Raw genomic sequence first — 15,449 nt, forward strand, 5'->3', positions numbered from 1 at the left:
CGCGGGACCCCAGGACAAAGGATGCTCCCCGAGGACAGCGAGCCACCCACGGGTGCCACCAGCACTGCGGGGCTCCCAGGGCCGCTCTGGGGTCCCCCAAAAACCAGCCATGTGTCCCCAGGGACACTGGTGCCCAGCTCGTGAGCTCGGCCACGTCCTCCGAGGGCACCGCTGCATCGCGCGGGTCCTGTGGATGGGGAGGAGGCTGCGCTCGTTTGGAGGCAAATTGCTTTCAGGGCTGGGAACGCGGGGAGGATAAAACGATCCCATGGCTGCAGAGATTGGAATCTGATGCGTTTATTAGCCGGGCTGACATCTGGATCCTCTCTGCGCCGGGGTTATTTCAGGTGAGCCACCGGCAGCGCTGGGTGCTGAGCGCGGGGCGGAGGTGCCTGCGAGCGCCCAGCCCCGCGGTGTCACCTCGAGTCCCCTCCATCCGGGGGGTGGGTGAGGAAGCTCTGTGCTGCCCCGGCTCCGAGCACATCCCAGGGGTGCAGCTGATGCCCCTTGGGGGAAAAAAAAAACATGATCTGGCAGGGTTGGATGGGAGAAAAGCTCCGCAAAGTTGCCGAAGGTCCCAAAAGCTGAGGCGTGCCGACGGGTACATCCCTCTCCACGACCCCACGGGGGCTGTTCCTCCCTGGCACCCTGCTGCCCACCAATTTGCACTTCCAGCACCCAGTTATTGCCAGCAGCCGGCTCTTGCTGGCTCCCAAAGCCACTGGTGTGGGCTCGGGGGTCCCTCGAGGTGCCTCCATCACCAGCCCGGCCACGGGACAGCACCCCCGGGCTGCCTTGGCCCCCCTCCGGTGCTCCCCATGGGTTCCGCGTGGATTTAGCTCACCTCTGGCTTTTGCCTGGGTGTCCCTGGGGAACGGGTCCCTGTCCAAGCCCAACTGCCACCCCCCCACCCCCATTGCCCCCCCCCTAATGCCCCCCTCCCCCCGTCTCAGTGCTAATCAGCGGCGTTTGGGTCAGGAGACCACGTCTCCGAGATAAGCGCGTTCGCCTGACACTTCCCATGTCAGAGCACTTCATCTTCTGTGTATCAATCCCCAGCAGAGAAAACACACAGGCGCTGATAAAGAGAAAACCGTTCCAGACGGGGGGACAAAAATAGAGCCGGCCCCACCACCGGGCACGCCGCAGCGGGGCGCATCCGCCCCCGGCCCCCCAAAAATGCAGCACGGGGCTGGGCCAAAGCGGGGCTCCCGGTGGTGCAGAGCCCGGTGCTGGTGGCTGAGGGTCTCCGGATGGATTTGTGCCCGCACCCTGTGCACGATTTGGGATGCTGCTGGGAATGGTTGTGCCCCAGTTTGTGGGGATTTAGGGTGACACGGGGGTGCCCAGCTGGGTTCCTGTCCCCGTGCTTCTCACCGAGGTAGCCAATAACACCCAGAGAGAGGAGGAAAAAAAAGGTCTTCCCCAAATAAACACGCAGGGCACAGGGGAAATAACGGAAAAAAAAGGGAAAATGGGTGGCCCTGGGGATGCCACCCAAGCTGAGCACACATGCAGCGTCCCCAAATGGGGACAGCCACCCACAGGTGGCCCCATCCACGCATGAAACCAGCCCCGACAGCCCCAAATTCAACCGAATCGCCCTGTCCTCAAAGCGCCGCAGCAGGGACCCGGGACGTGCCAGGGCCCAGGCGGTGCCACCCCATGGGGACGCTCGAGGTGACCGGCGCGTGGAGCCCGGTGGCTCCAGGGAGCAAAGTCTGGGTGCCCTGCGCTGCCCTCGCCACCGGCGCTCGGTGTCAGCACCCCGCGGGGTAAGAGAAGCGACCCCGTTATCTAATCTCGCCATCGGTTCCCGGCGAGGCGGTACCCCGCGGGCGGCCCCGCCGTTATCGCAGGAATTCTCATCTGCGAGATGATTAACCACGCCGGGCAGGGATGGGGCTGCTGGCTTCGAAAAGGAAAAGCACCAAAAAAGAAGGAAGGAGGGGAAAAAAAAATAACACCGAGGGGATTTTGGTCCCAATAGGGGCACCTGCTGGGCACAGCACGGGGTCCCCATGGCAAGGGGACAGCGGTGCCGCTCGGGGACAATCAATCCCCTGGGGTTGGCACAAAAATGGGGCTGGTCCCCTCGCCCCGGTGTTTGCCCAGGGGCCGGCAGCTCCTGCTCGCCCAGGCCCTGTGCCTTGCCTTATCTCCTCATCGAGAGATTTCAGAGAAATAGCCTGAGCTCTGCCGGGGAGCAAAGATTAATCCCGTTCCTCGCGCCGCTGCCGTCTATCGGCCGGTAAATGAAAGAGAAAGCTCCTGGGGCACCCAGGGCGAGCTGGGGCTGGGGTCCTGGGGGGGTGAGGATGTGAGGTGCCACACGGCGGTGTCCCCATGGCCATGGCGTGATCTGCACCAGCCTGCTTGCACAACCAAAACCACGGGCATCCTTGTGCCAAGGCGCATCCATGGCGCAAGGGCAGCGGGTGGGGTGAGGACGCAGCGCCGGGACCCACGCTGGCTCCTGGGTGCTCAGGAGGTGCAAACGCACCCCCCCACGCACACGTGTGCGCACACACACGTCCGATTTTCCTCCAGGAGCGAGCAGGAGAGAAGGGCTGCGCCCATCCCAAAAGGCTCCCACGTCCCGGGGGGGGCCTCCATCCCCTCGCCCCAAACGCATCGGCGATACTCGAACCAAACCCTAAAGAATCGGATCTGCCCCGGGCTGGGATCTCCGATGTGAGGACTCGGCAGTGTTTGCAGCTGCCTGGATACTATCTGGATAAATACAGCTATCAGGGAGTCATGAGACCGCTTCCCAGCACCGGCAGCACCACGCAGGAGGCCTATTAATACAGCGCCCCGGCCCCTGGGGGGCTGCCAGGCCTGGGGGCCCCCACCCCAAATGAGACACACCCCAATTCCAGAAAAAAAAACAGAGAATGGGGACAAAGGGGTCTCACGCCAGCCCCTCTGCTGTCCTTAGGGTTGGGGACCCCCGGAGAGGAGGGTGAGTCCGTGCGCCCATCGGTTGGTACCCAGCCTCCCAGGAGCATCCCAGCTGGGAAAATTGAGTTGGGGGGGAAAAGAGAAACCCCCCGAGCCCCCAGCCCCGGCGCCGCACGCCCCCGGCTGCTGTTTTTCGACGGCTGGAAGGCGTCGGAAGGAATAAATCCTGACAACTCAACTAGCGCAATGATGTGATGGCACTGCGCCGATAAGATGGAGGGAGCCGATTGGGAAGAGTCTTAAGCCGCGAACACGCAGCATCTCCACTCTTCACCTCCGCTCACAAAGGGAAATCTCTCCAAAGGGGCTAAGGAGATTATCCCGGCTTTGCCGTCCCGGGTGCTCGAGTAATCAGGGCAGCCTTGGGAACAACAAAGGAGCGAGCGGGGCTTAAATTAGAGCGGGCGAGGACGGGCGGCTCGGGGTACCCGAGGGTGCTGATCCCGGGGGCACCGTGGGCCAGCCCTGAGCCACGGGGGGAGACCGAGCAGCCCCCCAGCTTCGGGGTCTGGTCCTCACGCACCTCCCTTCCCCCTGCCGCTGGGGTTGGGGGGGGGGATTTCTGCCCTTATCGCCCCGCACCATCGCTCGCCGCGTATTGATTTTTCGCCGCCCAACACCGGCGAGCCCTTATCGCGCCGAACCCTGACCCCGCTTAATGGAGGAGCTGTTACCTGCCCCCGCGGGTGCTTTACGGGACTGGGGGGGTGGTGAAGGAAGGGTGCTGAGCCCCGCTCGCCAGCTGGCCCGCAGCTGGCAGGCGCCGCGGCGGTGCCACGCGGTGCCCGGGTCCCCCCCGCAGCCCGGGGCGCCCTGCCCCAGCAGGATGCGTCCCGATAAGGCTCCCCGAGACATTTGCCTTTGGGGTGTTGCTGCGTCCCGCAAACGCAGGAGGAGAGGGATGGGGACGCAAAGGCAGAGTGGGGACCCCCCCTTTTCTTTTTCCCCCCCCGCAGACAATAGCGGCTGCCCTGGCGTGAGATGCTATCGCGGCTCATTTCAGAGCTGAATGGGTGCCCTCCCAGCCAGGATATGATCGGCCCCACAGCCCCCCGGGCTCTTTGTCACACCGAGCTGGGCTCTATGGGGGGGCAGAAATAATCAGAGGGGCACAGAAAGCGCTCACGGAGGGCTGGGAGGTGGGAAAGTTTTGGGGTGACCCCAGCGAGGGGTGGCCAGAGCCCTGGGCCAGGGTTTGGCACCTCTCGGGTCCCTCGTCCCCGCTCTGTCCCCACATTTGGGGCTACTGGGACCCCCCCGGTGCTGCCCAGACAGGGCAGAGGGGAACAAGGGGGTGCTGTGGGGAGCTGGGGGGCAGGAAGGAAGCCACTGGGAGATGGAAAAGGGGAGCAGAGGGACCCGGGCTGGTGCACGGGGCAGATCCACGCCCCTCCACCCAGTGGTGTCCCCAGACTGCCCTCAGCATCCCCCCCCAAACCGTCCTCAGCATCCCTCCTCCCTGCAGCATCCCCAACCCTGGCAGGGTGCTGCGCCCCGCAGGTCCCCCTCCGTGTCCCCAAACCAGGACAAGCGTCCCCATCCCCTCTGGGACACATCCCCAGCCCTGCCACCAAATATCCCGCTGCCTTCGGTGCCGGCACGGGGCTTGGCTTTGCTTCCAGCAGGCACAGGCTGGGCAGGGGGGCTCCTCAGGACCCTAATTTCTCCCCTGCGCCCCCCCTCTCTCCCCGGCAATCTACCACAACCCCGACTATCTGCCGCTCGGCCCGGCTGGGGATGATAAAGAGAAATAGCTGGAATAATTTTTCCCACCCACACATACCAGCGCGGAGGGGAAGGGGGGAGCGCGGCGGGGCGCAGGGGCTGTCCGTCAGGACGAGCCGTCCCCTCCTCGCCGTGCCCTGCTCGCCCCGATAATAAACCTTGAGGTTTGCACACAAGCTCCAGGCTGCGAGAGATTATTCAGACAGGAGTCACGGCGCAGATAAACACAACCGAACAAGAGAGGGAGGCGAACGGGAAAGGGGGGGGGGAGGAGAGAAAGGAAAGGGGGAAAGAGGAAAAAAGTTTGCAGTTTTACTTAGATGCGGCGAAAAATAATAATAAAAAAAATTCCCCCGCCCTGTGCTGGAGCTGGTACTGCACGTGGTGGGATTTGGGGTGCAGGGGGGAGGCAGAGCTGAGCGTTGCTTTGTAACGGACCCAAAATCGTTGTTGCAGCTTGGGGATGGCGAAATAAACCCCAAAAAAACCGAGGCAGCAGCGGGATGCTGGGGCTCAGCGGTACCAAAAACACCCACGGGGTCCCCGAGCGCTGGCACCGCGGAGAGGGCAGCGGGCACCGTACCTGGGCGCCGTGGTGGCACGGGGGGGGGGATGTGGGCAGGAGATAGATAAGGCCCCTTTGGTGCGGTGGCTGATCGCTATCGGCGGCGGCGTGCCAGGGAGGAGGTGGGGGCGGCTGCCCCGGGGTCGTGGTTTTTGGGGTGGGGGACACGCCGCCGGTGCCGTGAGGTTGAGGCTGTGCCGCTGTGGGGTCCCTCCCTTCCTGCAGCAAGAAGCTTCGTGCTACCTGGGCTGCCAGTGGGGATTCTCTGGTGTCTAGTATTGAGGTTGAGCTGCCCGGTGCTTGATCGTGGCTCTGCTCTCCCCGTGCCAGTGCCGGGTTTGCAGCATTTCACAGAGCATCTCGCTGTGCGCCTCCAGGACATTCAGCTGGGCTCGGGACAGGAGGGGACAGTCCCACGCCCCCAGCTCTCCCTGCTGGAGAGGAGCCGAGGCCGCAGGTGCTCCCAAAGTCCTCATCACGGGCCCAGCTCCAAGGCAAACAACGATGAGTGGGAGAGATGGAGAGCTGGGGCAGGGGAGAGCACCGATAACTGGATGGTTTGGGGGACGTGAGTGGGCACCAAATCCCCCCTCTGACCCCGCTCGCTGCTGGTGGGCACTGGCACCGGTGATCCCCTCCCAGCACCTCTTCAGAAAGTGTCCAAAAACGACACGAAGCCACCAAAACCCGTGGCCGGGGAGCAGCCCCACTCGGGCACAGCCACTGAAACAGCCCCGCACATCTGTAAACGCTCCCAAGTTGAGGATTATAGATTATGGTATCAGCTATTTGCATATCAGAGCTGCGAGCAGCCAGCCCACCCTGGCGAACAAGGTCATTGCAAAGATAAAAAAAAAAAAAAAAAATACTCAAAAAAAAAAATACTCCTCCTGCCCCGCGGGGCCAAGGAGACCCAGAGAAAGTCCCCAAACGGTGCTGCAGCGCGGAGGGACCGCGGCGAGGGGACGGGGGGGACATCTCCACGCTGCTGTGCCACCCTGGGGCCTCATGAACCCCTTGGAAAAATATCCCAAGCTGTTGAGCACCCGCAGGGCAGCGTGCCCACCGAGCACCCATTACACATGCCCAGAGGGCAGGGGGTTTGCAGACCCTAAGCACAAAACCCCACAGCCCCCCGAGACCCCGCGGGGCGCAAACAAAGGCGCCTGGGAGCAGCCTCGCGCCCGCCCCCCCCCCCCAGCCACATCTTCGCGGCTGCCATTGCTGACATACGGCGGATCCTGCCAGATAAAAAGAAAATTCAGGCTGCTCAGAGTTTCCCTTTTTGCCAGCTCCATCCCTGATAAGTGCAGAGCCTGCAGAGCGCCTGATAGACGGGCTATCGCGGCGGTTGGTGCGAAAGGAACACCCTATCGCTGCAGCATCGCCGGACCGCCATCAACTCCCAGCCACACAGAAATTAATACCACTCCAATTACCAGAATAGAGATGGGCTGGGAGAAGGCGATAATAAAATCTCTTTTACATAAAGAATGCAAATAACCCGCGCTGGTTGAGGGGGGAAGGGGGAGGCAGGGCCGGAGCGGAGGCTTCGCACTGCGCGCCGCTCGGTTTGGGGAGCCCGCGGCGAGGGGTCCGGCTGGGCAGCATCCTCCTGAGCACCCCGGTGTGACCCCACACGGTCCCACTTTTAGGAAACCCTGAGATGGGAGAAGGGGATGGAGCTGGAGCTCGCTTTGGCCACACAGATGGGCTGGGAAGGTTTGCTTTTAGGAGAGGGAGAAGGTCCCCAGCGAGGCATCGCGCCCACGGGGATGGCAGCGCGGGAGCCCCGCGGTCACGGGGACAAAAGGCCGGGGAGCAGATAAAGAGGAGCTGGAGCCTCGCAGCTCCTTCCTGCCGGCCATGCAGGAAGGGATGGGGATATCAGCGGGGCCGGCGCGTGCTTCCCCTCGGCTGGCACGGGATGGGGAGCGGGGCCGGGCGCCCCATCGCTGTCCCCAACGCCGTGGGGATTTCGGCAGCTGCCGGCACACGTGCGCTGGCCGCCGGCCCTTCCCAGGGCTCTCCAACACCCAGCCTGCCTGGGTGCCCACGAGGACGCAGCGTGTCCCCCCCAGCCACCCCCATCACCGGGCTGGGATCAGCGGCGAAGGGCGATCGCTATCCAGCCCCGAGGTCACCCCTTCCCGTCATGTGCGGCGGGGAGGAAACGCGCCGCTGCCAAAACGCCCCCCCGGGGCTGCCGAGGGGACACGGGGGCTGCGCAGCTCCCGCAGCATGCCCGGGGCAGCCACCGGAGCCCAAAAGGTGGCACGTGCACCCGTCGGGCTCGCCGTGCTGCTGCCAGCCCCAGCGGGCACGTGCCCGCAGCCCCACAATCTGCGGAGGAGCCCCGACCCTAAACCCATCGGCGCGGAGGTTTGGAGATAGCGGCGCGATAGGGCGCGGGGCACCCACACGGCTGGCCGGCCCCCGCGCGGAGATGCCAGCAGGGAGATAGTTGGCTCTATTCGCTGCTTGGGGTTTTGATAAGCATCACCAAACCACTCGAGCTTCACTCTTGTGGTTGCCAGGATGTGTGCGAAGTGGCCTCGGCAGCGCGTGGCAGGGCAGGACGGAGTCCTCCCCGCGCCGGGGCGTGCGATGTCCCCGCTGCCTCCAGCCCGGCTGCTCCTGGCGTGGTTTTTACAGACCCGAAGGATGTGGGAGAACATCACCATCACCTCCCACATCTCCTGTCCCAGCAGGAGTCTCGGTGCTCGCAACGTGCCCAGGTCTCAGCCCCACGACCCTCCCTGGAGGGGAACACCCCAACGCCTCCAGCTGCTGCCCGCTCCCAGGACGCAGCACGGTGACCGGCCGGGGACTCACCTGGCCCATTCCAAGAGTTCGGCTCCTGTGGGTTTTCTCCAGGATCCGGCTTTTCGGGCTCCTTCGGACTCTCCGGGACATCTTTCGACTCTGCCTCTGCAGCAGGAGAGGGGAGGCACAAGGTCACACGTGGGGAACTTCAGAGGCAGTCGCGACGCACCGGGGCGAGGACGCACACAGGGCTCGCACCCCAAAATCACCAAACCATGGCCACAGCCAGGCCCACGTGGGGTCCCCACGGACAACTGAGGCACCCAAAACCCCAGGTGCCCCCCATCCCACACCAAAAGGGGCCACCAAAACACCCTGCCAGCCCCGGGGGGCACCCGGCTCGGCCACCACCCCCTCGGCACCGAGCGCCCCGCGCCACCCGGACCGGGTTCGGTCCCGCTCCCGTCACGGCTCTATTTGTGGCGTACTCCTAGCAACTTGATAACAATTATTTTCTCCATTAACTGCTGTTGGAGATGCAGCAGATAAGGCCTATCTGCATATGACAGTGGGGAAGATTAGCGCCCAAAGTACATGTTTGCCTTCGCGTCCCGGGCGGATAACCAGCGCGGAGCCCAATCGATAGGCGCCAGAGCGAACACCCAGGGGTGACGTCACCGGCATTGGAGATTATTAATACAGGTGATAAGCGGGATGATTAACATCAAATAAATCAATCACCGGGTATAAAAGTCCTATTATTTTTGGCTATAAATCAAAGTGCCTGGCATATTGATTTTTATCCATCTCGCTGAAAGCTTTAGTGGCCGTTATTGCTGCTCGGCGTTATCTCTGCTATCACCTCTTTATCAAGCCAGGCTAGTGCCAGGTGCAGCTCCGCGCCCGGGCTCCCAGCTCCCTCGCCCCCAGCCCCGCTCCCCCATCAGATAACGCTCCCCGTGCTGCCGAGCAAAGTTTGCCCCCGGCCACCCCTGCCCTCCTGCCCCGACCCCGGTCCCGTTGGGGCCCCGGCGGCCGCACTGACCCCGTGGCTTTTGGGGTTCGGGCGCTTCCCGGGAGCCTCGGCTCTTTCCCGGCCGGCTCCATTAGCCTTGCCCCGCCGCCGTTATCTCGCAGGGCGCTGCAAACATTAACTGATTAGGATTTGCCCCCACCTCCACAGGAAGGAACTTAAAGGATATCTGGGGACCGCGGCAGCCCGGCCCTGAAACGCGGCCGCCCCGGGGTGGGGCGCGGAGCGGCGGCAGGCAGGCGGCGGCGGCGCGGGCAGGAAGCAGGCAGCAACGGCACCACGGGGGCTCCGGCCCCAGCCCCACCAATGTCACGTCGGATGCCAGCCTCGAGGGTCCCTCCGTGTCCCCACATCCCTCCCACGTAGCCATCCAGGGGGGTGAAAGGCGCTGGAACGGATTTGGGGTGATGGTGCTTGGTGGTAGCCAGCAACCCAGCTCACCTTTGGTTTCCAGCAGCCCGATGTGTGACCCCCCCAGCACGTTCCTGCCCCTGGGATGGCTGAGATTGCTCCTCCCTGTCCCCAATTCCCCCTGCTGGGGTCCCCTCTGTGCCAGGAAGGGCCACAGGAGCCCCCCACAGAGCATCCGTGCCCCTGGCCATCATCCCGGGACCACGCAGAGCACCAGGATGGAGCACCCAAAGCCCACCTGGGTCTTAATGAACCCCCTGCTAATGATGGGGCGGGGAATGCTTCATTAGCTAATTAACACCAAGCACCAGCAGCTGAGCCCACGCTGCGGGGAGCAAATGGAAAGCCCTGAGGTGCTGCTCACCTTCGCTGCTGGGGGGGCTGGAGGCGTCATGCTCGGCAGAGCCCTCCTGATCCGAGGCAGCCCCTTCCCTCTCCGAGGGGCTCTTCTGCCCCGCCGGGGCGTCCTCGCCTTCCTCCATCGCTCCCAGGGAACCTGTGAAACACAGAGGGGTGGTCAGTGGGGGGCAGAGCCCTGGAGCCCCTCCCCAGGCAGGACCCTGCTCGCTTTGAGGGATGCTCACGGACAGGGACACCCTACAGGAAGGGTGACCCCACACTTCACAGCTCGTCACTGATGTCCCTTGTCCCCTTGCTAATGGGGTTTACGGAACCACTGCCTTGTTTTAGGGTGTCCCCAAGGGATGTTTGGTCCCCCCCCAGACATGGAGCTGGAGGAACGAGCCCCAGAAGCGAGTGGGGTCCCCGTTGCGCATCCCCGCACCGGGAAATGGGGAGCGCGGGGCGGGTGGGTGCGGGATGCGCCGCGGGTACCCCACAGCCCTCGGCACGCTGCCATTGCCATGGCAACTCAGCATCCCACGGGGCCGAAAAGAGGCAGGGAGGGAGGAAGGAGGCCGGCAGGCGGCTCGTGCCGGCACGAGGCGAGGCGAGCACCGGGCGGCCAAGCCCCCGGCATTGCCCCGACACCGACACCGGGGCAGGGGGAAGCGCGGCGGGCGGCTGCGCGCAGACCTCAGCCGCTCTCCGTGACTCCAGGCAGGGATATTTACACCGGGAGAACAAAGGGCCCATAATCTATACAAAGCAGACAACAATGAGCGTGAATAAAGAGGCTGCCGGAGAAGGGAAGGCAATTTATTCTAATTCTGCTAATTTCAGTTCCAGCACAATTAAAAAGACTCTGATAATATTCAGAAACAATCGCCGGCTAACAAATCGTTTCTCTCGCTGTAAATGAAACATTGTTAGGCTAATTTTTTCTTTCACGCCTTCACGGCTCTCGGGCTCCTGATAAAGTTAACCCAACTCGTGCCTGCACTGCCGGGACGGGACGGGATGGGGACAGGGCCACGTCTGCCACCAGCCCCAGGGTGCCCAACAGGGTGCCCCATGGCACCCACCACCCTCCCCGAGAGGTGATGGGGTGGAAACTGATCCTATAAAACCTCGTTGGTGGATAATGCACCGGCACAGGGTGCCCATGAGGATGGGGACATGGGGGGACAAGTGGCACCCGCGCCGGCCACGTGCACCCGGTCCCATGTCACCAAGGACGCGTCCCCACATCCAGCGCGCCCCTGCGAGCAGCCCTGCCCCAGCCCAACCATCCCTGGGGGAGTAAAGCACCACGGCCAGGCAGGTTAGAGGAAATACTGGCTATTTTAAAAAAAAAAAAGGAAAAAAAAAAAAAGGGAGAGAGGGAGAGCGAGCGGCGGAGCAGGGAGCAGAGCGTCATTTCTCCGGGATTGCTGGAAGCCCTGCGCAGTTATCACCGCACACAGCCTCCCTCGGCTTGCCTGATCTGTCTATTCTTCATTAAGCAAATACGCTGAAATGGAAATGAAAACATAATAGCTATTTGATTTTCGGCGAGATATTTTGCATATTGGTTCAGTGCTGATAGTGGAATTTCATCAACTCCCTTTTTTCATGCTTTAAAACTGAATTACTGAGGCTGGCTTTACAGAGAGGGGAAGAGCCAAAAAACGCTCTGGTCCAAGATACTCCGCTTGGCGATTAACTCTTCTTCCTCCTCCCTCCCTTCCTCTCTCTCTTTTTTTTTTTTTTTTAGATAACAAGGAGGGATTTTTTTTTTTTTAAATGACAGCAATTGGAAGAATTGGCGTTAACCACAGACGACGCACCCAAGTCGCTCAGGTGCCAGTGGCGGGGTGGGCGCAGCGATGGGTGCCAGCACCTGGCCTGGTCCTGCTCCACCACCACTCCCCTCCCAGGATGGGGGCCAGGACCCCCATATCCCACCACCAAACCTGCACCCATGAAGCCACATCCGGGCGCTGCACCCCAAAACTGGTCCCCAGTAAAGCGGGGAGCAAGCGGCCGTGCGCCCCGGCGAGCGCGACGGCTCCGAGGGGCTTCTCCAGCATTGGGAAAATCACCATTGCCCAGGTAATGATTTGATCATTCCACTGCAATTAAGGTTCTCCCAGCACAGGAACAATAAACCTTTTCTCCATGCCTTGCACTTATCTGGTAAATTAAATAAAAGGGAAAAAAAAAAAGAAAAAAAAAAAAGGAGGGGGACTTTTCCAGGCTGCCAAGAGAGAGACCCTGGACGCTCCAAAAGCAGGCATGCAGACAAGAGCAAAGCGATAAGAGGCCTCGATAACAGATAGAAAATAGCAACAGATCCAGACTTTCCCACCAGCTCTGCGAGCAGGGAGGAGGAGGAGGAGGAAGAGGAGGAGGAGGAGTCCCGTGGAAGCAGGTCCCGGCCACCGCCCGCGCGCTGCCAGCGCCGCTGTGACCGCGCGCACGTGCGAGCTGGGGGCGACCCGCGCTCCCTTCTGCTATTTTTTTTTTTTTTTCTCTTCTTTTTAATTTTATCAGCACGCATCAAAGTCCAGGAGCTTATTTTATTTATCTTCTTAAAATAACACGGATCTGCCGCTGCCAAGCAGAACGACGGCGCTCGGCGAGCTGGGGGCCGAAGGCTGACCATGTCCCCATGCCTCGTGGTGACCGCAGAGCCCTGGGCTGGGGGAGCACCACGGTGTCCCCTCGGTGTCCCCCCCGTGCCCATACACCCCAGGGACCTCCCCGGTGTCCCCAGCTCCCCGGTGTCAGCGCTTGGCACAGCAGGACCACGGGTGCAGCCATGGGGTGAGCTGCTGGAGAGCAGAGAGCCGCCCTGTTCTCCATCTCCACAGCATCCTTCAAGCTCCTCCTCATCCCTACGCTGACCCCAAAGCCATCCTCAAATTAAAACCGAAACAAAAAACCCCCAATGGGCCAGCTGAGGCTCGCCACCAGGTCCAGGTGAGCCCAAAGCAGCGCTCCTGGTTTGCAAACCCTCCGGGACACTCCCTGATCACGTCGCAAGCAGGGAGACGGGCTTGGATAGCACCTCTCTGGGGTGCCACAGCTGCCTCGAGATCCCCAAGCTCCCTCTTTACCCCCCAAACCAGCCCAAAATTCACAGACAAGAGCCAAAGGGCTGCACTGCCAGCAGGTGTGCCCTGGGAAACCGATCCTCAAAGAGGGGCACCTCCACTCCCGGCTATGGCATCGCCAACTGGAGGTGCCCAAACAGAGTTTTGGAGGCGCCCAAACCATATATTATGGTTGTGCCCCCCCTCTCAGCAAAGCCCCCCCCTGATTCTACAGCAATTCGGCCAGGTCCGGCACAGCCCGGGGATTCCCCAGGGTCTCGTAGCAAGGTTGGGCTGCGGCCGCCCCGCAGCGAGCAACGCCCGGGGAGCAACCTGGGCTGCAGGGCGATCCAAAAACCGCCGCTATCTGATGGGCCAGCGGCCCGTGCTTCTCACCCAATTTTTTCCTGGTACTTATTAAGGTTTCTCTTCCAGCAGCCCCGATGTTCTGCGTGGCCTCGGGTGCCCCGGGCAGCACCGGAGCGGGGATGCCAAGAGCCCCAGCCGAGGGCAAACGAGGTTTTGGTGGCTGGGAAGTGACGCGAGTCCCCAAAGGTCACGCTATCCAGCGGGTTATTTTCGGCTCCCTTTGGCCGATCTTTCCCATCTCAACCTTACCAAAATTACAACCTATTCCGTGGGGAAGCCGGGGATGGGAGCAGCGGGAGGGACCTTCCCACCCCGGGGACCCTTTTTTGGAGGAAAAACGAGCCTTGCTGAGCGCAGAGCAAAACTCTTCCCCTATCAGCCCCGGCGCAGGTTTGGAGCAGCATCCCCCCTCCGAGATATCAGCATTTTTAATATCAACCCCATGCACGGAGCTGATAATGTTGGGGCCAGCCCCAGCCGTACCTATCTCGAATTAGGAGCCCTTTTCTATCGCGCCCAGATAAACTCGCCCCGCGGCTCTTCTGTGTTAAAAGGGGAAGGAGAAGAAAAAGAGTCGGGGAGCTGCTAGGCGGAGGGTTTGATAGTTTGGGATCATTTTTTTAATTATAAATTATGATTTTGGCTTAATTTACCTGGAGGGACGGATGCTGCAATGGCTCATGCCTGCGCCCCGGGGTCCGCGGGTGCCGGGTAGCGACACCCCCATCCCGAGCATCCCTCCCCAAAAACGAGCAGCCCCCTTTGTTGGGGGGGGGGGGGAAAGAAAAGCCAAGCGGAGAGGCAGAGCCTGAGAAAAACCAGCCCTGCTGATAGGGGAGAGATTGGTTTCAGCCGGAGCTGCTCCCCCTGCCAAGTCCACATCCTATCTGCGCGGGGTGCAGTTACTTAACATTCATCACCGGCTGAACTCTGTAACTTTATCAGCGCCCGAGCATGGCGCCATCGCCGGGCCCAGCCATTCCCGGCGCTCAGATAGGTCCGATAAACTGCTGATAGATTACAGGAGATTGTTTCACTTCAGGGGACGCGATTACTAATACTAATAGCGAGGGAGCCCGCATCATATCAAACAGCCGCCGAGGGGAGGGGAGGGGGGGGGGGGGGGGAGCGGGCCGCGGGGGGGCACGGGAAAATAATGAGAAAGAAAATCCAGGAACAATGACAATGAAGTGACTTTACGTTTCAGATGGGGCCGATAGCGCCCTGATAGATTTTAAGAGAGGAGAGCTTCTAATAGAGCCGTCCCCGGCCCCGGCGCATCAGATGGATAGGAGCAGATCGCTGCATGGAACGGGGACGCGGCTCAGCAGAGCCCTGCCTGGCTGCTGGAGGGGATTTGGGGGGGGAAAAAGTGGGGGTCCCTGCGTGGGGATGGGACCCCGGTGGCTTGGGTACAGCGGGGAAACTGAGGCAGCCCCCAGCAGGGCGCAGGAGGGGATGCGCAACCGAGGGGTGCCCGGCGCACACGGGTGGGAGGGTGCAGCCATGGCAGCCCCACTGCTCCGGGGGGGGTGAACAGGGAAGGATCCTTGGGAAGGACCCCAAAGAATCCTTGGGAAGGACCCAAAAAATCAGGATCCGAGCGGGTGCACCCAAAGCAAGCTGCTCCTGCACCAGGTGCCTCGGCTGCTGGTGGCCAAAGGGACTTTTTCCGGGTGAAAAGCCTCAGTTCCCAGATTTTCCCTCCAACATAGGGTAACGCTGTTCCATAGGGAACAGGGACTTTTTCTGGGTGAAAAGCCTCAATTTCCACATTTTTCCTCCAGCGTGGGGTAACGCTGTTCCATGGGCAGCCTGCGCAGGGCCCCATCAGGACGGGATGCTCCCCCGCCGGCACGGCCCCGAGGACACAAGGTGAGGGCGAGGCCAGAGGTCAGGCTCTGTGCTAATCCCGCGACAAATTACCCCAGAATTACCCCGGAGATCCTCACCGGAGCCGGCCCCCACCTCTGGCTGCTGCTCGTGGGAAGCGCTTTGGGTCGCCGACTGGCGGAGCTGCTGCGGCCCCGTGAGCCCACCCCAAAGCGAAAACCACCAGCAATGGACACAATTTTGGACGGATTTTGCCCAGTTCTGAACTTTCCGTGCACAACAGCACCCGGCGAGGACACGGACAGAGGGACAGGGACACGGGCAGTGCTGGATCCATCAGGCAGCGATGCTCCAGCTGGGGCTCCCT

General features: G+C 61.8%; 1 protein-coding gene across 3 annotated transcripts in view; it reads right to left on the reverse strand.

Annotated features, from left to right (window-relative positions):
• ZFPM1 (zinc finger protein, FOG family member 1) overlaps nt 1–15,449 on the reverse strand; it is a 31,619-nt gene that overhangs the window by 7,546 nt on the left and 8,624 nt on the right. For 2 of the 3 annotated variants that reach the window (XM_068693367.1, XM_068693366.1), the window contains exons 2-3: nt 9,829–9,960; nt 8,090–8,185 (exon numbers count right to left, since the gene is read on the reverse strand). In XM_068693367.1, coding sequence (XP_068549468.1) covers nt 8,090–8,185; nt 9,829–9,960 — 228 coding nt within the window. Of the gene's footprint in view, nt 1–8,089; nt 8,186–9,494; nt 9,685–9,828; nt 9,961–15,449 lie in introns of those variants that run through there. The other variant, XM_068693368.1, reaches the window with a different exon arrangement.

The sequence above is a fragment of the Anas acuta genome, chromosome 10, assembly GCF_963932015.1.
Source record: "Anas acuta chromosome 10, bAnaAcu1.1, whole genome shotgun sequence".
Classification (NCBI taxonomy): domain Eukaryota; kingdom Metazoa; phylum Chordata; class Aves; order Anseriformes; family Anatidae; genus Anas; species Anas acuta.